General features: G+C 39.0%; 3 protein-coding genes across 7 annotated transcripts; 1 reads left to right on the top strand and 2 right to left on the bottom strand.

Moving 5' to 3' along the window:
* Positions 1-5,627: 5,627 nt before the first annotated feature.
* LOC135644319 (cold-responsive protein kinase 1-like) lies at positions 5,628-9,760 on the bottom strand. 2 transcript variants are annotated; one of them, XM_065161794.1, is made up of 7 exons: positions 9,550-9,760; positions 8,858-8,987; positions 8,597-8,712; positions 8,307-8,517; positions 7,967-8,204; positions 7,657-7,807; positions 5,628-6,174 (listed from the first exon to the last, which is right to left on the bottom strand). In XM_065161794.1, exons 2-7 carry the CDS (start codon positions 8,925-8,927, stop codon positions 5,764-5,766), a joined length of 1,197 nt encoding a protein of 398 aa, XP_065017866.1. In that variant the 5' UTR covers positions 8,928-8,987; positions 9,550-9,760; the 3' UTR covers positions 5,628-5,763. The 2 variants fall into 2 exon arrangements, with proteins under 2 accessions (XP_065017866.1, XP_065017867.1); XM_065161795.1 differs by lacking the exons at positions 8,858-8,987; positions 9,550-9,760 and having other exon boundaries at positions 8,307-8,512.
* Positions 9,761-10,565: 805 nt separating this feature from the next.
* On the top strand, positions 10,566-18,130 carry LOC135582271 (OVARIAN TUMOR DOMAIN-containing deubiquitinating enzyme 5-like). 4 transcript variants are annotated; one of them, XR_010498906.1, is made up of 4 exons: positions 10,566-10,739; positions 13,792-14,664; positions 16,835-16,973; positions 17,854-18,130. XR_010498906.1 is itself a non-coding variant. In XM_065164696.1 (3 exons), the coding sequence occupies exons 1-3, from the start codon at positions 10,657-10,659 to the stop codon at positions 17,855-17,857; spliced, it is 960 nt and encodes a 319-aa protein (XP_065020768.1). In that variant the 5' UTR covers positions 10,567-10,656; the 3' UTR covers positions 17,858-18,130. The 4 variants fall into 4 exon arrangements, 3 of the variants coding, with proteins under 3 accessions (XP_065020768.1, XP_065020766.1, XP_065020767.1); XM_065164696.1 differs by lacking the exon at positions 16,835-16,973 and having other exon boundaries at positions 10,567-10,739; XM_065164694.1 differs by lacking the exons at positions 16,835-16,973; positions 17,854-18,130 and adding an exon at positions 16,756-16,786 and having other exon boundaries at positions 10,567-10,739.
* A 673-nt stretch (positions 18,131-18,803) lies between these two features.
* Positions 18,804-20,824, bottom strand: LOC103993623 (patatin-like protein 3). The gene is made up of 3 exons (XM_009413755.3): positions 19,686-20,824; positions 19,455-19,517; positions 18,804-19,361 (listed from the first exon to the last, which is right to left on the bottom strand). Exons 1-3 carry the CDS (start codon positions 20,616-20,618, stop codon positions 19,092-19,094), a joined length of 1,266 nt encoding a protein of 421 aa, XP_009412030.2. The 5' UTR covers positions 20,619-20,824; the 3' UTR covers positions 18,804-19,091.
* Between the last annotated feature and the right edge of the window lie 690 nt (positions 20,825-21,514).

Below are 21,514 nucleotides of genomic sequence, written 5' to 3' on the forward strand. Positions count from 1 at the left end.
TTAAGAAACTACCTGCTGATGACCTTCCTGCAATTGAAACCAACACTGTAGACAATGAGCAAGCACTGAGTTGAGATCCTGGAAGCAGTTTGAGCATGACCTGCCCAGCATGATGCCAGCCTCAGAAGAGAGAAGGGAACCAAACTCACTTGGTTTCTGGCCAAAGCAGAAGAATCCAACACAAGTGACATTAACTGGATAGACACAACAACAGCAAAGGAGCTAAGAGAACCAGCCTACTAGCCCAGTTGAGCATTTTGAGAGAGAGTGAGAGAAAAAGAGAGAAGAACCTGCCTGCACACCCAGGGTGGCAAAAGGACAACAGCAAAAGTACCTTTTGGTACAGAAGTGGTACAGGGTTGTTTATAGCAGCTAATCAGCTATACCAGGATGCTTATATGCATGTGCAGTTGTGAAAAACCATGTCAGTCAGAAGAGGGAGAAATGGATTCAAGGCAGGGAAGAGAGAGGAGAGAGTAAAACACAGTGGAAATGTTTGTTAGTGTTTATGAAAGAAACATACTTTAGTTAATAGCACAACTATGAAGTGATTCCAGTAATTGTGTGGATGAGTAATTGCGTGGATGAGAAGGGTTACGAATTGATTTATAGTAATTATCTAGGTAGTTATAAACATGTTCTAAATAGTAGTCCATGATCTAAAAGTTATAAGATAGTTCTTATACCTAACTTAATCATCTATAAATAAGATCATTGTTCATAAACAAGATGAAGAGTGTGTATTTAGGAATATCTTGTATGTGTTTTATGTCTTACCTCTTATTTAAATACTACATCGGTTTTCTTAATTCAAATGATTCTTTTTAATTACATTGTAGTATTCTGTTTTTATCGTTTTCTTACTTCATCTCGAACATTTGTGGTATCAAAGCTAAGTTTCAATCTAAACTGGGCATTATAGATTTCAATGATAATTCCATATCTCAACTCCTTATTCTCATCTTCTTGGGCAAATGCTATAAATTTTAGAGTATCAAGATGAATGACTCTATTCAAGTCTCAAGATCTTTGGGACTTAATAGAGAATGGATATGCAGATCCAAATGAAAAATTCAGGCCGAGGGAGAATAGAAAGAAGGACTCAAAGGCATTGTTCTTCGTTCAATAAGTTGTACATGAGACAATCTTCTCAAGAATTACAGTAACGACAACCTCAAAGCAAGCTTAGTTGATACTTCAAAATGAATTTTAAGGCTTATCAAGGGTGATTACGGTAAAACTTCAAACTCTTCATTGTGAGTTTGAAATTTTGTTTATGAAAAGCAATAAATCGGTGTAGGATTTTCTTTCTCAAGTGCCTGAAATTGTTAGTTAAATGAAATCTTATGGTGAACATCTTCATTCATGATCATATAATTGTTGAAAAAGTTTTGAGAAGTTTAACTCCGAAATTTGATCATGTCATTACTGTAATTGATGAGTCAAAAGATTTATCCACATTTTTATTTGATGAACTAATGAGTTCTTTGTAAGCACATGAAGCAAGGTTGAATATGTCACTTGAAAAAAGTGAAGAAAACACATTTCAAGTTAAGGGGGAGTCTTCTACTTCAAAAGAAGATAAAAAATCAACAGGAAGAAGACATGACAGAGGAAGATTTCGTGGTAGAGGAAATGAAAGAGGAAGATGACACTTTGATGGGCATAATAAACAAAAGCAATCAATTTATGATAAAAAAAATTACAAGAGTGGAATTCAATATCACTATTATAAAAAGTTTGATCACATGAAGGCAGATTGCTGGAAAAGAGAAAAGCAAGCAAGCTATGTGGAGGAAAATGAAGAAAATAGTAAGTTGTTTATGACTCAATCATAAGTTAATGATATTTCAAATAATATTTAATTTTTGGATAGTGGATGTTCTAATCAGGCATAAGATCAATTTTTAGATATATTGATGAAACTCATAAGTTGAAAGTTAGACTTGGAGATAACAAGCAAATCAAAGTGAAAGGGAAATGAACAATTGAGATAAAGACAAGTTAAGGGAAGGTAAAATACCTTGATAATATTTTTTTTGTTCCTAGTTTATCACATAACTTATTGAGTGTTAGACAATTGATAGATGATGGATATTCAATTATATTTGATGATGGTTCATGCACTATTAAAGATAAAAAATCTGGTTTAATTATAGTAAATGTTTACATGATACAAAATAAGATGTTTCCACTTGATGTTTCAAATATTGAAAAGCATGCTCTTGTTGCAACTAAAAAGAATGAGTTTAATTTATGGCATTAAAGATATAAACACCTTAACATTAAGGGTTTAATGTTGTTAAATAATAATAATAATTTTCGGATTACCTAAAATTAATACACTTAGATATATGTGAAGGATGCATTTATGACAAACAAAGTAAAAAAATCATTTCTTGTTGGAAAAGCATGGAGAGCATCTAATTGTCTTGAATTAATTTATGCTGATTTATGTGGACCTATGAATATAAAATCATTCGGTGGAAGTCAATATTTACTAATGATTATAGCCGCATGAGTTGGGTATATTTTCTAGAACTGAAATCTAAAATATTTAATAATTTTTAAAAATTCAAGGCATTTGTAGAAAGGCAAAGTGGTAGATACATAAAGACACTTTGGACAGATAGAGATGGTGAATTTTTATCTAATGAATCTAATTCTTTTTATAAAGAAAATGGTATTCGTAGAGAATTGATAGCACCGTATACACCGGAACAAAATAGTATAGTTGAACGTAAGAATCGAACTGTCGTTGAAATGACAAGAAGTTTGCTTAAAGGAAAATATCTTCTAGTTTTAGGTAGAAGCAATTGCAACAGTAGTTTTTTTATTAAATATTTCACCAACAAAGGCTGTTATGAATCAAACTCCTTTTGAGGCTTGGTATGATATAAAACCAAGTGTTAGCCATCTAAGAATTCTTGGTTGTATTGCTTATACTTTGGTAAATTCACAAAACCACCACAAGCTTGATGAAAAATCTAAAAAATACATCTTAATTGGTTATTCCTTATAATCGAAAGTATATCGATTATATAATCATGTTAGTGGCAAAGTTATTATTAATAGAAATGTTGTGTTTGATGAAAGGGCAAGTTGGAATTGGGAGACTAATGAAGGTGGAACATAAATTTATATTCCAACAAAATTAGATACTCTATAGAATCAAGTGACAGATCCTGTTCCAATAAATTCATCGTCAACCTCACCCAATGGCAGTTCAAATTTTGATTCCTCATATGAAACCCCTCCAAGAAAATTCAGATCACTAACAGAAATTTATGACTCAACATTTGCTTTGTTTATTTCAGATCTTATAACTTTTGAGGAAGCAGTTGAAAAAAAGAAATGACGAAAAGCAACAAAGGAGGAAATCAAGTCAATTGAGAAGAATGAAACTTGGAAACTAATGGATCTACTAAAAGAAAAGAAATCTATTAGATTAAAATGGGTGTTCAAAACAAAGTTATGGAAGTATCCAAAAGTATAAGGCTTGGCTTATAGCAAAAGGATATTCACAATAACAAGGTAGTGATTTTGATGATATTTTTTCTCCAATTGCTAGATTCAAAATCGTGAGAACTTTCTTGGCTTTAGTTGTTCACTTGAGTTGGCATGTTTATTAATTTGATATGAAATCTATGTTTTTAAATAAAGATTTACACAAAGAGGTTTTTGTTATTCAACCTAAAGGTTTCTTGGTTAAAGGACATGATGAATGATGAAAATGTGTATAAGCTAAAGAAAGCTCTTTTTGGGCTTAAACAATCTCCAAGGGCATGATACAGTAAAATTGATTATTATTTTTATCAAAATGGATTTAAGGAAGATGAACATAATATTCTAGTAGAATTTAAAAAATGTATAATGAATAAGTTTGAAATATCATATCTAGATCTACTACATTATTTTCTTAGGTCGAAAGTGAAGCAAGGATTATATGGAATTTTTCTTTTATAAAGGATCTACTCAAAAAATCTAACATGATTAATTACAAAACTAAAACAACAACCATAAATATAAATGAGAAATTGAAACTTGAAGATGGTATATATTTAACAAATGTAAGATACCACAGAAGTTTGGTTGGAGGTTTGATTTATCTAACTCATACTCCATCAGATATTACCTCCATTGTAGGTGTAGTATCTAGGTTTATGCATAGCCCAAGCAAGCATCATCTAGGAGCTATTAAAAGAATTCTGTGTTATATTGTTGGAACTACAGATTATGCATTTGGTATTCTCATAATTTTAAATATAAATTATTTGATTTTACTGATAGTGATTGAACAAGAGCTTTAGATGATAGAAAGAGTACTTCAGGCAATATTTTTAGCTTTGGATCAGGAACTATATCTTGGAGTTTAAAAAAACAAGCGATAGATGCATTATCAACATCAGTAGCTTGTCAAGCGATATGGCTCAGAAGATTTCTTAAATATCTTATCAAGAACAAAAAAAAGCAACGAAAATATTTTGTGACAACAAAGCTACAATTGCAATGACGAAGAATCCAATATTTCATAGAAGAACGAAGCATATAGAGATACACTATCATTTCATCTGGGATTTTATAGCAAGTGGAGTCATAACAATGAAGTATTGTGGAACAGATGAACAAGTTACAGATATTCTCACCAAGTCGCTTCCAGTTCAAAATCATGTTTATTTCATATCGCAAATCAGTATATGTAACTATGAATCAATAGGGAGTGTTAAGAATTGATTCATAGTAGTTATCTAGGTAGTTACCCTATTCTAGATAGTTTTAGGCATGTTTTAAATAGTAACACATGATCTAGAATTTATAGGGTAGTTCTTACATCTAACTCAACCATAGATGACATGATGGAGTGAGGTAGTTACCACTAGGTCTTATAAATAATATCATAATTCATGAAGTAAGATAAAAAATGTATACTTGAAAATATCTTATAAGTGTTATATGTCTTACCTCTTATTTAAGTACTACATCGATTTTTTTGATCGAAAATATTCTTTTTAATTATATCATAGTATTTTATTTTTATAGTTTCCTTAATCCATCATCCCCGAAGTCCATGCCAAAGCTAAAGAAATGATTGATGTGATCCATTATGTAATAGACATCATATTACATAGAGTATCGAACTAACGAAAGATCAATCAAACTCATCTCAGATCTCAATTCTGTTTCCCCATGTTTTTGATAGAGGAACTACAGATCACAAAGCCCTCTACCATTTGTTGAAAGAGAAGACTGAACAGAGATCTAAGTATGCTGTGTTTGATCCTTTCTACCACATAGGTACCAATGATAAAATATTTCATGTGAAAACCATTTTCAAGTCTGTGTTCTGGTTCATTCAGAGAAGGACAAATCAAAATATATGTAAATTCTTTTTCTTTTCCAACTGATGTATTATCAGAGGCTGAAAAGATATGAAATCTCAAATATCCAGTTTTTCGATTTTTGGAGTTTCTGCATATACAAGTGGCTTTCCCTGGGAAGGCATTGAACTATCACTCCACAAGGTATATCTTTCAGTTTGCTAATTAAATCAATCAACAATTCCCTTTACTATTTAAACATCGGCATAATCCAAGTTCTGTTTTGACCATAATCCATATGAATATATACAGAACCTAAAATCTACGATATGCAAAAATAAAGAATCAAATAGATTTTCTTTCAAGGAAAAAAGGGAATTACATTGATTTCTACATGATTATGTACCTTGAAAGTTCTTTCTTTCAATTCTATGTTCACTGGCTTTCAGTCTCGTCCTCGGATATTGCGGATATTGCTGCGAAAGGTCATGGATGCATCTGTGGTGTTCTCTGATGACGAGGGTGAGCTGTGTAGAAAGGATGACATGACCTTGGATCTATTCATTGGATCCTTGTTTCTAATCTTAAGGTCCATAAAATTCTCGATTATACCAGGCTTTACGATCTTCTCAGAGTCGACGCCCTTTTCACCAGTCAGCAACTGGATGACAGTGGACATTGAGGGCCGAAGCGTCATCGCGTCTTGTGTGCACAGAAGTCCAATCTTCAGGAACCTACATGCCTCTTCAATATCTAAATCATCTGTTAAAGAACTATCAATGATATTCACCAGCTTGCCACATTTGTATAGCGCCCATGTTTGCATGACCAAAAATCCATTTGTGATGCCTGGGGACTGCACATTTGTAAACCATGTTTCCAGATTCAGGATAACCACTAAAAAGACACAAGGAACTGCATGATATTTTTCTTATTATATTATGTATCCAGTTAGGAAATTATTTTCTTAACTTATGCTTACCTACAAGTAAGTACAACAGATCATTTATATGAAGTTTCCAAATCATTTTATTATGCACATAAAGAAACAACTGATAGCAGTAAACTAGAACACTTTTAGGCAACAGGGGTGATTTATTTTCCATTTTATTTTTTATGTGTATCTTCTAAAAAGCATATTTCTTTTCTAAAATAGATAAGAGGATTGAATCATTAAGGCACTAAAGAAGCAAAAACAAAGCATTAAACTTCTTCCTCGTTACACCATCACTACTGTCCTCTCATAACTTACTAACTGCAGTCGTCACCAGGCAAAATTAATCTTTAAATTAACTTTAATAATTAAACTAAACTCATGATCATGGATGTTTCATATTATGCACAATTTATCATTATTGAAATTTTGCTCTTGCCAAAATGATTGTCAACATGGGTCCATGAGCTGCAAACACCTCCATTACTAGACTGAGGTTCTAGGACTTGCCTATGCAATAGTTATTTTGGGACAATGCTAAAATTATACACAGCAAAATAAAGTAGGACTTGGCACAGATATAACATCAGAAGATGACATATCTAGTTGATAAAAAATCTGATTACTTAGATACGGATCACCAAAAGCAAGTATGAGTATATACCATAAATATGGAAACATACTCATATCTAAGGCCAAAAATATAATTTACCTTGTATTTTAATCTCCAGCAAGGCATTATCATGCTACTGGAAACATACGATTCATTAAGCTCCAATTGATAAAACTCTCATTATTTCATCATCTTGCCATAAAATCTGGGATGAGAAGATGATCCCTTGTACAAGTTTATGAATCTCCACACATCCAGCAAAGGTAGTGGATAACACATCTAGTACTCGAAATATGCCCTCCATCCTTATTACACCGCTCTTTGTTTATTGTTTGGACATTCCTTAACATAACATAGAGACAAATGTACGCTGGATATTCAATTCCCAGTATAGCATTTTCTTGTCACATGAAAATCAAATGGGATCTAAGATTGTTTGCCATTGGAGGGAAAGGGATCAAAATATTATGCAGAAGCAATTAGCCAAGTTAAGGCATGCAATTGACTTTGTTATGATACTTACAGTAAATAATTAAATTTGGCATACAATCAAGCAAACAACTTGGTAGTTCTTCACTATCATCAGGATTGACATAACTTCATGATTATCAAGTTTCACTTGTGTGCCATGCATTATGATCATTTTCAAAACCAACTGCAACACACTGGAAGTTGATGCAATGAAAGCATTGTTTCAGCAACAAAAAATGCTTGACTGTATGATGGAAAACTTGCTATTTATGCAATATAATCACCATTTTTAGTTCATAATTGATTAATATTGGCCTTACCCTTTCCAGAAAACACTGATCTTCATAGGGTAGCCTTGTGTTGGTGTTACATCTGCCACTAACTATTTCTAGAAGAAGAACACCATAGCTGTAAACATCTGACTTCCTTGTCACTTGTCCACGAATTGCATACTCTGGCGCTAAGTAACCGCTGCAAAGAAAGAAACACAAGACTTCAAAAAAAGAAAAAAAGATAGAATGCCAGTGATATCTTGAGCCAAATAATGTGGAGATTGCTGCCAGTGGCATTGTACTAATAAGCAGCAAAAACTAGACTATAGGAAGTTTAAAAAAAAGCAATGGAACCTACAGTGTTCCAGCAACTCGTGTGCTGACATGAGACATATTTGCCGGAAGAAGCTTTGCTAAACCAAAATCAGATATTTTTGGTGTGAGGTCCTTATCAAGAAGAATATTGCTCGCTTTAATATCTCTGTGAACTACATGAGGCCTGACTTCATCATGAAGTAATGCAAGTCCACGAGCAACACCAACACAAATTTTGACTCGTGCTCTCCAGTTGAACTGAATGCTACTGTGGCTCGATCCTGAAAGAAAGCAATAATGATGTGCTCAACTTATTGCAAGACCTGTCTGTTGTTAAGTATACACGAATACTAAATAAATGGTATAAGAAAGGAATATGGTACCAAGAAGTGTTTGTGCAATGCTGCTATTCTCAAGATAGTTGTAGACAAGTATTCTGTGAGATTCTTCTACACAGCAACCAAACAGCTTGACAAGATTCTCATGGATGATGCCAGAGATTATGGTGATTTCAGTCAGAAATTGTTGTGCTCCATGCTTTGACTCAGCAGAGAGGACCTTTACAGCGACAACTGTTCCATCTCCAAGCCTTCCCTACATCATACACCATATATGATAAGGAATGTTTATCAAATTAACAGAATCAGACAACTATGAAGTCTATGCAAGTTACCTTATATACAGAACCAAAAGCTCCTTGTCCAATTTTGTTAGCAGGGCTAAAATCATCCGTTGCATTTTTCAATTCCTTGTAGGTGTAGATTTTAACACTTTCGGTTCTTGGAATGTCTGATTAAAAAAAAAGAATCAAAGCTTAAACTAAAGGTGGAATGGACTTTTGACAATATAAGAGACAAATGAACCAACTGCATTATCTTCAATAAGAAGGCAAAGAAACATAAAGCTAAATCACAATAAACCACCGCATGTCTACCTTCATCAATTTGACCACGCTTCCAGTTTGAAGTTTTTTGCCTTCTGAATATGAAAGAGAAACAAGTCATCGTTGAATTAATAAACTATCAGATTTTCCTGTGTGCGATGAATGCTGGATTCTGAGTTCCCTGCAAAGGTAAAAACAAGTGAGGGAAATATATCAGCATCAGTTTAAGACAAAGCAGATAAAGAAACATATCCGTTCCTATCGTTATCAAAGCTCATAAACTAAATAAACATCGATCAGCATAGAGGTTCAGATCAAGACTTGCGGAGTTCCATGCTTTCTGGCTCGTGTTTCACACTATGCAAGCTGAGCTGAAAGGGTTTTTCTTGAACTTATGGATAATTGTTGTCTGCAAAGAACTGGTGACCACACCCAAATCAAGTGATTTATCTTCAAGTTTTTGCATAGCCATTAGTGTGCTAGAGGTCAAAAACATCAACTTTCAATAGAAACATGTCATTTCACTATTTGGAACTTGTGTTAAAAAAGAAATCAGCCAACAACAGATAAGAAATCAGATGATCCAATTGAATCAATGCTATAAAACAAATCCGGATTTGTTATCCCTATCAAAGGAAACAAACAAGCAGCTGTGCACCAATAAAAAACCAACATTTAATGGCGAAGAAACAAAAAAAATGCAGTCTTGAACTCAGAACGAGAAACCCAGAAGCAGAAGTCACCTCCGAACACGAAGACACCCAGCCGATCAGTCACCGGAGTAGCTGCGCAGGCCAGCGTTCGCCTCGAGAAACCGCCGCCCCCCACTCCACTCCCTTTTGACCCCGCCAGTCGAGAGACCAGAATCACCGAGAAGATCGACAGACCTAGAAAGCAGGCAACAGGGTGGGGCTACCGAAGGCCGCCGTCCTCCAGGGCGCCGGAGAGCTGCTGCCGTCGACCGAGAAGGGTCGAGGTGGAGTGAGCGAAGGAAGGAATGTGCGCTTATTTATATATCGCGTTCCGCTGTAAAAAGCTTTCGAGTCAGTTGACCGAGTCACGTGCTCGAGGCGGCTGAAACGTCCGGTTCGAGTCCCCAATTAGACTCCAAACCGGGTTCAACCCCGAGGCATTGCGGACCATGTTACGGTTTGCTGCATCGCATTGGACTTGACCAAATCAAATGGTAGGCGCTACGATAGTCAACGGTCAATGGGTTGTTCTAATCTCAAACGCATGTAATGTATATATATTCTATCATTAAATGTTAATAATGACAAATCATGTACTTTCAACAGTTGCATCAATTAAATTATTTGTATTCGGGTGAATATAATATTATTTGATCAAGTCAATTGGCTAATTTGGACCAAAGGCGAAGTGTAACGAATGATAGGGGAGGCATGAAGACTAGAATGATGCTTTGACATCTTACGCCACTATTATGTCAAACCCAAAGTCTCCATGGCTGACATCAATATTGTTGACTTCTATTCGGTTTCAAAGATGGTGGGAGGCTAATAAAAAGAATAAAAATATATAATATTCTTCATATTTTTATTTACACGAAAAATTTCAACATATAATATTCATTTAGAAAAATAAAATAAAAAAATAATTATTAGGAATTTGTTGAGTGGTAAGCAAATTAACTAATTAGTGTATGGGCCGAACTCTATAAGAGGCTTAAACGCTAATGGGCTTCATGAGGCCCGATCTATATCGAAAGGTCCGACAAAGAGGCTTTTAGGGCTGCGGAGCGATCGCCCCACGTGAGCTAAATCCGCTCTCCACAGAGTTCGAGAGCTCTCCTCCCTCCTCCGATCCTTTGCCTCGATCACGGGAGGAAGATGGAGGCGGCCGAAGAAGCGGAGGGAAGCGCTTCGAAGGAAGAACCACAGGAAGCTCTCGAAGAGATGCTCTCTAGACACCGGTAATACTTCCGATTTTTATTTGCCTTGCCCAATTTTTCCCCCTCCCCTGGCGTACGATTCGCGTTATGTTCTGGATTTTAGGTCGAGAGGAGATATTTGCTCATGTTGTCTGCTGAATATTGAAGGAAAACCATATTTTGATGCTAATTCGTTGCTTGGTTAGGACTGAGACATGAGTGAACGAACCAAAGGATTGGCCTGTTTAGTTTTTGTCTAATCAGGAGGATTGGCTTGCCCTTTTAATGAATCTGTTGTTCTATTAATCGTGGAGTTTTGACTCTTTGGCTTGGCTGCTGGTTGAATTGCTTTTGTGCAGAACTTAAGACTTCTAAGACATGGGAGGTTTGATTCCATCTTTTGTTGATAGACAGTGGGCATAAATATTAAAAAGAAATGGTAGGTTCGAATGTATTCCATCTTTTGTTGATAGGCAGTGGGCATAAGTATTAAAACGAAAGGTTATGGTTCTTAGTTTCTTCGGTAAGATATGATGCTGATGTCTTGGTCCACCTTTTATTGCTTATAAATCATGCTGGATATAGGTTGCACCTGGCTGTACAAAAGATGCCTCTGATTTTATCCTTTGGGTGAACAACTAATGCATCTTAATGAAGAAGATGTTGAGGCTACGTGCTTGTGTTCCCTTTCTAAAGACAGTAGCTTAGGTCAGATCAGCAATCAGCAATTAGGAGGGATGGAGGAATGTTTTAGGTCCAGGTCTCTATAGAAATCTAATAAGAATTAATACTACAATTAAGTCTCATTGCCTATAGGCAGCCACGTAACTGGGATAGATGCTTCTCAATTTGAACATTAGATATGAGAATTGAGTTAATCAAAACTGTTGACAAAGCTAGCATTTTCTGTTTTTGGATTAATAGTTTACTATTTTAGCTCACATTAGGATAGTTCATCTACAGTCGATTGTATAATCCAGATGATCGAAACAATGAGGTACATAAAGAATTGATTAGTGTTTGAAAACTTGTTTTGAACTCCACTTGTTGCTGCTGCTGGTTTAAGTGAACAATAAGGCTGGAATAATATGAGTTTTATTTGGATGGATACATGTTAGTTACAGAGAACCATGGGATAAATAATAGTTAATCTGATTGATAAGTTTTTCAAACAGACAATTGGACAAACATTACGGTGCTTGCACTTTTGAATTTAATCTGATCTCATGAAGATATTAATTATTATGATATCAGAAGTTTCTTTTACTGTTGCAGTTTCCTTCAGAATCCAATGGAAATACCATGCGTAAGCTCATTGGGTTCGGGCATGATTTTTGACGCACTAATTTCCAAGATGAGCAAATGAAGTTCAATTCTTCTTTACCTTCAAAGGGAAGTTGTCCTGAACAGGATAATTTCATCTTCTGCCTTTATAATTTCCATGTAATCTTGGAAAGGAGTTATTGATAACTGGTCCTGCCCTTTGTTTGATCTATTTGTGACGGAACCTTCACTGAGCAAAAATATTATCCAATTCTTCATTTTTGTGGAATTTAGTTGTTGGCTTTTTTTTCTTTGTTTGGGGAAGCCTATAGTTTTACAAAATACAGGCTACAAAAGATATAACTAATCCAGATATAGTATTATACAAAAGAGTGTACTGTATATACTTCTCATATGACCATACATCTATGGTTGTTTAGTCAGTAGGTAAGGCAGTGGACAGAAATTCAAACAGAAATCAAGTTTAAGCATAAGGCGGAATTTAAAGGCCAGTCGACCTAGAAGCAATGTTTGCATTCTCCTTTTGCAAAAGATTGTGATTGCAAAAAATGGATGCTTAATTACAAAAAGAAGTTAAGAAAATATCTTATAAAACAGTAACTTATGTAAGCATTGTGTTTGGATGAGAATTTGGAATGAACTTGAGAATTTGGAATGAGCTTGTTGTCTTAAAATCAAGACTAGATTCTTCTTTAGTGCATTGTGCACTGGAATGGTTGTGGACTTACGTCATTATTTTGGAGTTAAATCTAATATTTGGTTGTTAGTGATGTATCCAACTAAAATATACAAGTGGTCTTCAATGACACTTGATCGATTTAAGGTAGTAGGATTTCAAATGGCTGATCAGCACATCTAGTATTCTTTAACAGTTGCTCAGCCAACCATGTGTGCAATGCTTGTTCACATACATAGCAAAACTTGATGATACTTGCACCTACATGTATGACTTTCCTTTGACTGGTGGGTTCACCTGTGTAAATGCTAAGTTCCATTTTTTGTACTTAAAAGCAAGTTTCAGATACAAGTTGTCCTATGTTTTGCTGTACCTTTAAGCAAAGTTCCAATATAAGTCACACATTATTTTTCTGTAAGCAGGATCAACATTGGACCATATGTTTCTTTTAGTGAGTACCAATGCAACAGAGTATCAAAACCGTTATAGGACCAAGATTTTAAACTTTGCTTATAAGGATATCCGTTGATAGCCTTTACTGTTCTTTTTTTTTAATCTAAGGTTACTTTAGGAGATGTTCTACTTGTGATCTCAGATCGAAGGGTAGTTTCTTGCTCTGATGTGTATAGTTTATCATGTAAATAAATTTTAAGGCTAGAAAGTCGTCACACTGAGGTATTTGTAATGTGTCAAACGTTGTATAAATTACTCTATGATGCCTAATCAAAAGGTGATAATAACGCATTTCCCTTCACAGGTGTTAGTGGTTATTCTTCACTTTTTGTGATCCATCTAGGACACTTAAAAGCAGGAATCCTTAACGCAGGATTTAGTTTGCCTGGATATTATTTATGCTTTAGGCCTTTAACATTGTCAATTAAGGAATATCATATTTCTAGCAGTGAGGTACACATTCTCATATTGTAAATCATTTCATTCCTTCTTATATCATATACTGATATTCTCATGTAACTTACAACTAATTGATGTGGGTAATGGTAAACTTGCATGGTTCCCTAATAACGTGGTCTAATGCTTTCCTTTATCATCTCCTATCATTCAATCTTTTACCTTTAGACAATGCCAAAAGTTTCCTATAATGGTATTATTAAAAGACATTAAACTTCTTCACAGGCAAGAGATGACCAAGCTCCATAGCAAAGAGATGAGTCTGAAAAAAGCTGCTGCAAAAGGAAGCAAAGCTGAACAGAAAGCCAAGAAGAAGCAGGTGGAGAATGAGATATCCCGTCTTCAATCCCAACTAAAAGCTAAACACACACAAGAACTTGCATCATTGGGCTATAAAGCAACTGAGAGAACAGAGAAGAATAATTTAGACATTCTGGTGAAGGCCATTGCTGGCGTTAATGTCACAGGCAATAGTGACTTGGCAAAACCCAGTAAAGGGGCAAGGAGAAGAGAAAGAAGAGCTCAGGAAGAAGCTGCAAGAGAGCAGAGGATTCAGGAAGAACAGAGCAACATGATTAGCGATCGCATGATTGAAAATGAGAGGCTGGAGAGGAAACTGGAGCCCCTGGGATTGACAATCAACGAGATAAAACCAGATGGTCATTGTCTTTATCGAGCTGTTGAGGACCAGCTCTCACTTTACTCCAATGATAACTCGCACTACGTTTTCCAGGAGCTACGAAAAATGGCTGCTAATTACATGAGAAACCATGCATCTGATTTTCTACCATTTTTCCTATCTGAGAGTAAAATTGAACTTGATGCAGATAGGTCACCCCTGGAAAGATTTGAGAAGTACTGCGAAGAGGTTGAGTCCACAGCAGCTTGGGGAGGACAACTTGAGCTGGGTGCTCTTACACATTGCCTTAAGAAACATATCATCATATATTCAGGTTCTTTCCCTGACGTGGAGATGGGAAAAGAATACAAGACTGAAATAGGAAACAGTATCAGCAACCCAAGCATAATGTTATCGTATCATCGGCATGCTTATGGCCTTGGCGAGCACTACAATTCGGTCATTCCCAACACTGTGAGGTAATTATGGGTTATCATTTTGTGCAATATATCTATGATTATAGATTTGTCTCAAATGTACAAAGACCCACATGGTGTTCTAACAGAATCTGATAAGTGCTTGTCTCTCCTGATTGTTTAATATTAGTTTGGGTTTGTTCAATTTGAGGGGTGATCTTGTGTCTGGGAGTTGTTTTACATCAACAACAGTGAACTATAAGACCATATAAACTTTGCATGACTGTTATTTCTTCTCCATGAATTATCTGTTTAAAAGGGTGTCCTTGGAAGTTCTAACTATGAAGTTAGCTCTAGGTAGTTTAACATTTTGTGGCAGTTCCTTTGTGTTGTCACTTTCTGCCTTCTCTTCATGAGTTATCCAAAAAGCTGCATTCTAGCTTTGTCACTGAGGTATTTTCCTTCTTGATTTATTAGTTAAGTATGAACAGAGATTGGATGATTGATGAGAAAATAAAACTATAGATCATGATCAGTGATTTTGTTAGAGAATATAGCAAGTGGTTTTTGATTCAAGTGTCCACCTAAATGACGGAAAAAAGAGAAAAGGTATATCAATTTTTAGTTGAGTCTGACTGGTGATTGTATCTTTGTAAAAAATTATTCTCGTTATAAAATGATTGAATAATCAGATTCAATTTACTTTACTGAATTTAATAAAAGATATCTGATGAATTATGAGTTCAAAATATACTTTATTTAGATAAAAGAAATTTTGTGCTCTTATTTAAAAGAAATTCTGTGCTCCAAGTTGATTAACCTCTTATTCAAAAACCTTATCTTTCAGGTGCAGTTAATAGGTCCTTTTTCCCCATCCCGTGGAACACCTTCTTTGCTCCACAGCCATATTTGTTTTAAGGATTATTTAGTGGGTTGTTCTATTAGATTTTATGCTTCCATCTGGTTAAACGTTGAACTATTTACCGAGGGCAATGAGTCACATCTCAACCTGTGATGGTTACATAAGCAGATATGAAAAGAAAAAAGGTTGGCTTAATGCACAGTGCTTGATTTTGGAGAGGCTTAGCCGATGCAGCTCTAGCACTACAAGAAAGGCTATGTTGATGACTGGAACACTAGTTATACAGGGTACAAAGAAACAACCTTTGGTAAGTAGACATGAAATATATGAACAATTCATCTGGTGCGTGTGAAAAAGACATCTTGAACTAGTCCTCCAAACTCTTTAATCCAACAGGTGCATAGGAGGTGTTGATTTTTTTCAAGTATTTAGTTGCTATTGTACAAACTAGGCTGATTTGATTGTGATTCTATGTTTGTTGGACAATGGCACGTGTATTTAAATGATAATTGGCCTAGCAGATGTGTGATGTTTCAATAGCTTAGAGAAATGCAAATGTCATTGTAACAATGATGAGAGTCTTATGCATTGGATTAGGTTAACTTAGATTAACAAATGGCCTAAGGTCATTCTTCAGAATACAAAGCTTGAATTCTTGGAAATAGTTTTGGCCTTATTGGAAAATGAGAGTGATTGTTGGAAGTATGACAATCTGTTTACCCAGAATAGAAGCACTCTTCTCCTGCTGACCCACATGAACACTGATCTGAGTGTCAGATTTTTCTGGTTTAAAATCAAAATATGTACTGCCCTTGTGCCCCACTTAAATCATCTTAGATGAACATGGAGACAGCTTTTGGTTGGACTTCCTTCTCTCTCCTCATTGTGTGCTTTCTTTTCACTTTTCATCTTCTTTCTTTGGATGGCTCCTTCTGGATGAGTCACTTGTGAGATGAGAAATGTCAGTTTAAAGCTGCTGCATGTTATCTACCTTTGCCAGATTGACCTAAGATTATACAGTGTAAAGATACATTATATTTTCCTTCCTTTGAAGTTCTTGTTCCAATTTCATTGAGAGCCCAAGATAATAGAGTTGATTTGTAGAGAAAAGGAATGGAAAAACATACTAGAGTTAATCTTGTGAAGAATTAGAATTGTTATGACTTCCTGAATACTAATTATTGGCTTCATCTGTCTTTTGAACTGTCTCAGAAATTGTTGCCCGTTTCAGAAAAAAAAAAAAAAAGACAGATTCGAGGGAGGTTTTACTAAGCTTTTTTCATTCATTCCAGAATTTCTTATGATTGAATCATGTAAAAAGATAAGCAGATTAGTCTTGATGCCCCTGGAGCTCAGTTAGTCTTTGCCTAGGTGGGAGCTGCTGGATGTTGGCAACCAGAATTCAGAAAGATGGGGGCATATTCTTGACTTGGTTATCTTTTTGCACTGGATCTAAAGGTCATTGCACCTATGGGCTCATGAAATGACTCCTTTAGGGTCCCATAGACAGGTCTGTGGTGCACTGATTTCTCAAGCCTTCATGTTGCTCATTTAAAAAACATTGCATGTCCTGCATCATTTTTCTCTGTTTCATTTTTTGCAGTATGTAAGGAGAGGAGGAAAAAAAAACAGAGGGATCAAGTTCTTATTACCTTTTTATCTCATTTGTCATCTCTTGATATCAATCACATGCCTCAATAGAGTGAAGTCATTGGTGGTCCTCTGAGCCAGAATTGAACCAGGAGAGGACCACTAAGAAAACCTACTTCCAGACTTGTGGTGGTAAAAGGCAAAAGGAAGAACAAACCCAGAAAGAATCTGAGAGAAACAGCTACAGGATTTAAATATTTAAATTTCAAACAGCCACCAGGGCAATTTGTAGAAAGTAGAATGGGAGCATCTTCCATAGTTGAGAGGCTTGTAGGTGTAGATGTGAAAGCTTGAGTGGGGGCTTCAACTCAGGAAATTAAATATCTCCTGGTACAAACCCAGCATCACATAGAATGTGCCTTTTTCATTCCACCACTATGTCAACTGGTTTCATGCATTTGGTGCCACTGTAATAATTGTAGATCTACAAATAATGGAAAGCAGCAGTCAGCCATCATCTGTTGGTAGCTTTAAGTTTGTCCCTCTTGCACACTTTCCACCCACCCACATTGAATGCAGTAACCAATCCATGCCATGGACCACCTTTTTCATATCGTTGCTGACAACTATAGATTATTGGTGGATATGAAATCATTTAAAATCTTTGGATGGGAGCTGAGTAGTGATGAGGTGAATTCTAGAGACTTGACAGGTTTGATGAAACCAACGTTTTTACTGCTGTATTTTTGTAGTTTTCAAAAGAATATCCAACAATCATGGTGACTAGTGATGAAATGCAGGTAGCCGACAACAGATGATGAAGGTGGAATGCAAGAGATTGCTGCTTCGAACTCCTGTATCAGCAATGTGGACAAATAGCTCAACACTGGTACAGACATGCTTGATGTCCTTTGTGCCGACTCTGGAGGCCACTACTATCGTTCAGATTGGGTGTTCCTACTAGTTTATGTATTGCCTGTGTCTTTGTAAGTGTTTCAGTGGCTTATTGCAGCTGAGATATGCATGTAAAAGCCATTAACCACATTGGAGAATCAATGGTTGCTGTACTTGTGTGTCTCTGAGTGAATGCATGTGTCTGCCATGGCTACAGAAACAAGTGCAAGGCATGATGACCTCAGATCGGCTTTCATTGGTCCTTTTTGTGGGTTTTCTCAGTCCAAAACCCTGTGGATAATTGTGGTCCTGTGTCTCTCTGTCTATATTTCCCCTCATTTACCTCATATTTATTACTGCCCTGATGTACACTTAAATATCATTTAGGTCGTGTCGATCTGTGAACGCCACAATGCAGTCCACGTGGGACCTGCGTGTAGAAAGGTTTGACCACAGAAGCCGACGCGTCTTGTGGGGGCCGACGAACTTGTCGGCTCCAGTACTCGGGCTACACGTGCTGTGTAGTACCGATTTGGTTCCGCCTTCAACGGCGAGACCTCCCACACGTGCGGGCGGCACGTCCTTCACCCTCGTCCCCGACGAGTGCGTTCCTGGTGCTGCGGGGCCCACACGGTTGGAGCTACGGGTCAACGTGGACCGAACACCGATTCGCGTCCGGTGCGGTCGAGCTGTATCCACCCACTCAGGCCTGCAATTCCGGCTGACGTCGTGCTGGCTTCAATCCCATTTTTTTTTTATTTAATGATAATAACAAAAAAAAAATTAGCATGATGAATCATACGTACGTGTAAGCATTCCACTTATTATCAGTATGTATATTCGGGCACCAATGACATAAAATAATTTAGAGCAGATTCATTCCCAGTGACGCGTTAATAACTCTCACGCTGGACTCTAAGACACATAATTTGAGGTTACTGTGGGAGGTAACTTCACTCGCAGTAGAGGGGGGGGGGGGTGAATAGACAACAAAAAATTAGTAGTAGTGCTTCCCCCCCACCCCCACACACAAAAGTAAAACCAGAAAACAGCCTAAAATACATGTACATAAGAGGTGGGACCGATCATCATCAACCACGATCCCTCTCTTGATATCCTGGCCGTCCGTTCCTTCCCGCCAGCGTCACAAGGACGCGGAGGTGACGGTGGAGGCCATGGTGGTGAAGGTGGAGGAGGAGGACCGGGCGGGCGTCATGGAGGGCTTGATCACCACCGTCGGGGCGGCGCTCCGCTGCCGCCGGTCCTGCTCCTTGATCAGCTCAGCCGCGAACATCTCCAGCTTCTCCCCGTTGGTTAGCTCCGACAGCTTCCTCCCCCGGAACAGCACCGACTCCACCCCCCTCTCCGTCAGCGTCTCCTCCGCGGCCGTCGTCCCCGGCGCAGCCTTGTACCCCTGCGATGCCCCCATCGATTAGATCCGATCATTCTAGTAATGCACTCCATCTACCACGGGCAATTAGGTAAATTAAGCGCTCGTCGCACCCACCTGGATCCGCACGTAGTTCGTCGCCCGCTTCTCTCCGAACGCCATCGCCACCGCTTGATCCACCTGAGGAATGCATGGTTTCGATCAAACGACCTAAATGCTGTATATTTAAACGGGTGGGATCTGATGATTCGCTCTCTTTAAGGGTATTGTGATCTTTTCTCGATTGCCAGCGTATTATCGTGAAGAACTAAGGGGAATTATATGGCGGTTAAGGGCTGGGGTCCGTACCACGTCGGCCTGGGCTCCGCCCGCGATCCTCGATAGCGCCTCCGCGGAGAGCGGCGCCGCGGGCTTCCCGGGTGCGGCCGGTGCCTCGGCGCCGCCGAGAGAGACGACGAGGAGGTCCTCCACCCCGGTGGCGACGGGGAACTCGAGCCGGTTGTTGAGCACGTGGGTGATGGCGGCCGCCGTGGGGTTTCCCATCGCCAACCCACCCCCGACCGCCCGGATCCGCGTCCGGCCGTCCACCGAGCGCATCTCCACTGCAGCCGCGCCGGCCGCAGCGTCCGCGCACGTGGCGGCGCACACCTCCTCCATCAGGAAGTCGTAACCGTCCGCCTCCACGGCGTCCGCCCGTGAGAACACGAAGGGCGCCCCCGTCGAGAGGTCGTAGCACGGGATGAGCACCGGCTTCAGGGTGTCCCGCAGCGTCGCGTCCCCGAACACCCGCCGGAGTAGCCCCCCCGACCGGCAGAGGATGCCCCCGAGGAGGCCCTTACGCTGGGTCCCGGAGGCGAGGCGGCGACGGTGCTTGGCGAGGAGGCGGAGGGCCTCGGCGGCCGAGAAGAGGGGACGGCCGTCGGGTCCGCGGGTAAAAAGGAGGGCGGCGAGGACACCCCCGGCGCCGGATCCGGCGGCCAGGTCGAAGAAATCGGATACACGGGCGGTGGGGTCCCCAGACTGCTTGCGGAGGGTGGCCTCGAGGCGGACGAGGGCGGCGCCGGCGAGAATGCCGTCGGCGGCATCGATGGAGAGAATGCGCACCTTGCCGGCGGAGGAGTGGCGGAGGCCGGCAGCGACGGGGGTGGCGGGAGTGGAGGAGAGGAAGACCTTGTGGTCGTCGTACCCGAAGAGGAACTTGCTCTCCAGTATGGAGAAGATCTCATAGCTCAGCTTGTCCACGTCCAGGCTCGGCTCCATCCAAGCAGCCGCCGATGACATCGTCCGTCGTGCCACAAGCAAAGAAAGGTGCCCACTAAACTCGGCTAAGATTCTTTCCTCTTTTCTCGGCGACCGCGCCGCTTAAGCCGAAAAGAGAGGCGTCGGAATGACGGCGAGGTCTCCCGTCCCCTCGCCCTGGGGGTTCTTTATAGGCGGGAGGCGACCGGCGCAGCTTAGCAACGCGACCGTGCGCACGCTAGTGACGCCCCATGGCCCTAAGGCCCGGCCGATTAATCGCCAGTTAACCTCACCCAGCTCAGGTCAAAAAGAAAGCACCCTCCCATTACGCCGACGCACTTCCACCGCCATCCATGATCGGGACGATGTAGGACGCACGATGGAAGATGGACGGTGCTCATCGAGGGCCACGGCGGGGCCTACGACCGCATGGCTTCAGGGATCACTGCGGTGGGGCCAGGCAGCGAAACATCGGCGAGGATTGCGCTAGGGAACAGGGGCTCGCTGAGGCCTGCCTCCACGTGGGTGAATCAGGTGGGGCGGGGGAAGGGCACGAACGGGTGGTGGGGATGGCATCGGAGATGCTGTCGGGCTGACGTGGGACACGGGCGAGTCGGTGAACGTTTTTGGTGCGATTAAATCGCAGCGTTCGAATCGGCAATGCCCCAAATAGATGCTCGGAGTTTTAGAAAAGAATAAAAGGAATTATCCTAAATAAATATAAATTAAAGTATTATTATTTGTGTTTGCTTCATATATAATTTTTTTTACAGCCAATTATTAATTTAATCAAATCGGGAAAATACTTTGATGGATATCACATATATGGAAAATATAAAGATGCAACAATTCCTGGTTTGTGAAAATAATAATAATACTTATCCATAAATGACAGCTTTGAGACAATCTCAGTGCATCCAGTGCTTGATGTCAAACCT

This window comes from Musa acuminata, chromosome BXJ3-8, assembly GCF_036884655.1.
Source record: "Musa acuminata AAA Group cultivar baxijiao chromosome BXJ3-8, Cavendish_Baxijiao_AAA, whole genome shotgun sequence".
In the NCBI taxonomy this organism is placed as follows: domain Eukaryota; kingdom Viridiplantae; phylum Streptophyta; class Magnoliopsida; order Zingiberales; family Musaceae; genus Musa; species Musa acuminata.

Coding starts and splice junctions, on each gene's coding strand:
- LOC135644319 (XM_065161794.1), bottom strand. CDS start 8,927: ATGACTTGTTTCTCTTTCATATTCAGAAGGCAAAAAACTTCAAACTGG. Junction 7,808..7,966: donor ACACGAGTTGCTGGAACACT/GTAGGTTCCATT, acceptor CTTTCTTTGCAG/CGGTTACTTAGCGCCAGAGT. Junction 6,175..7,656: donor ATCAGTGTTTTCTGGAAAGG/GTAAGGCCAATA, acceptor ACAAATGTGCAG/TCCCCAGGCATCACAAATGG.
- LOC103993623 (XM_009413755.3), bottom strand. CDS start 20,618: ATGTCATCGGCGGCTGCTTGGATGGAGCCGAGCCTGGACGTGGACAAG. Junction 19,518..19,685: donor GCGGAGCCCAGGCCGACGTG/GTACGGACCCCA, acceptor TGCATTCCTCAG/GTGGATCAAGCGGTGGCGAT. Junction 19,362..19,454: donor CGAACTACGTGCGGATCCAG/GTGGGTGCGACG, acceptor GGGGCATCGCAG/GGGTACAAGGCTGCGCCGGG.
- LOC135582271 (XM_065164694.1), top strand. CDS start 10,657: ATGGAGGCGGCCGAAGAAGCGGAGGGAAGCGCTTCGAAGGAAGAACCA. Junction 10,740..13,791: donor GAGATGCTCTCTAGACACCG/GTAATACTTCCG, acceptor ACTTCTTCACAG/GCAAGAGATGACCAAGCTCC.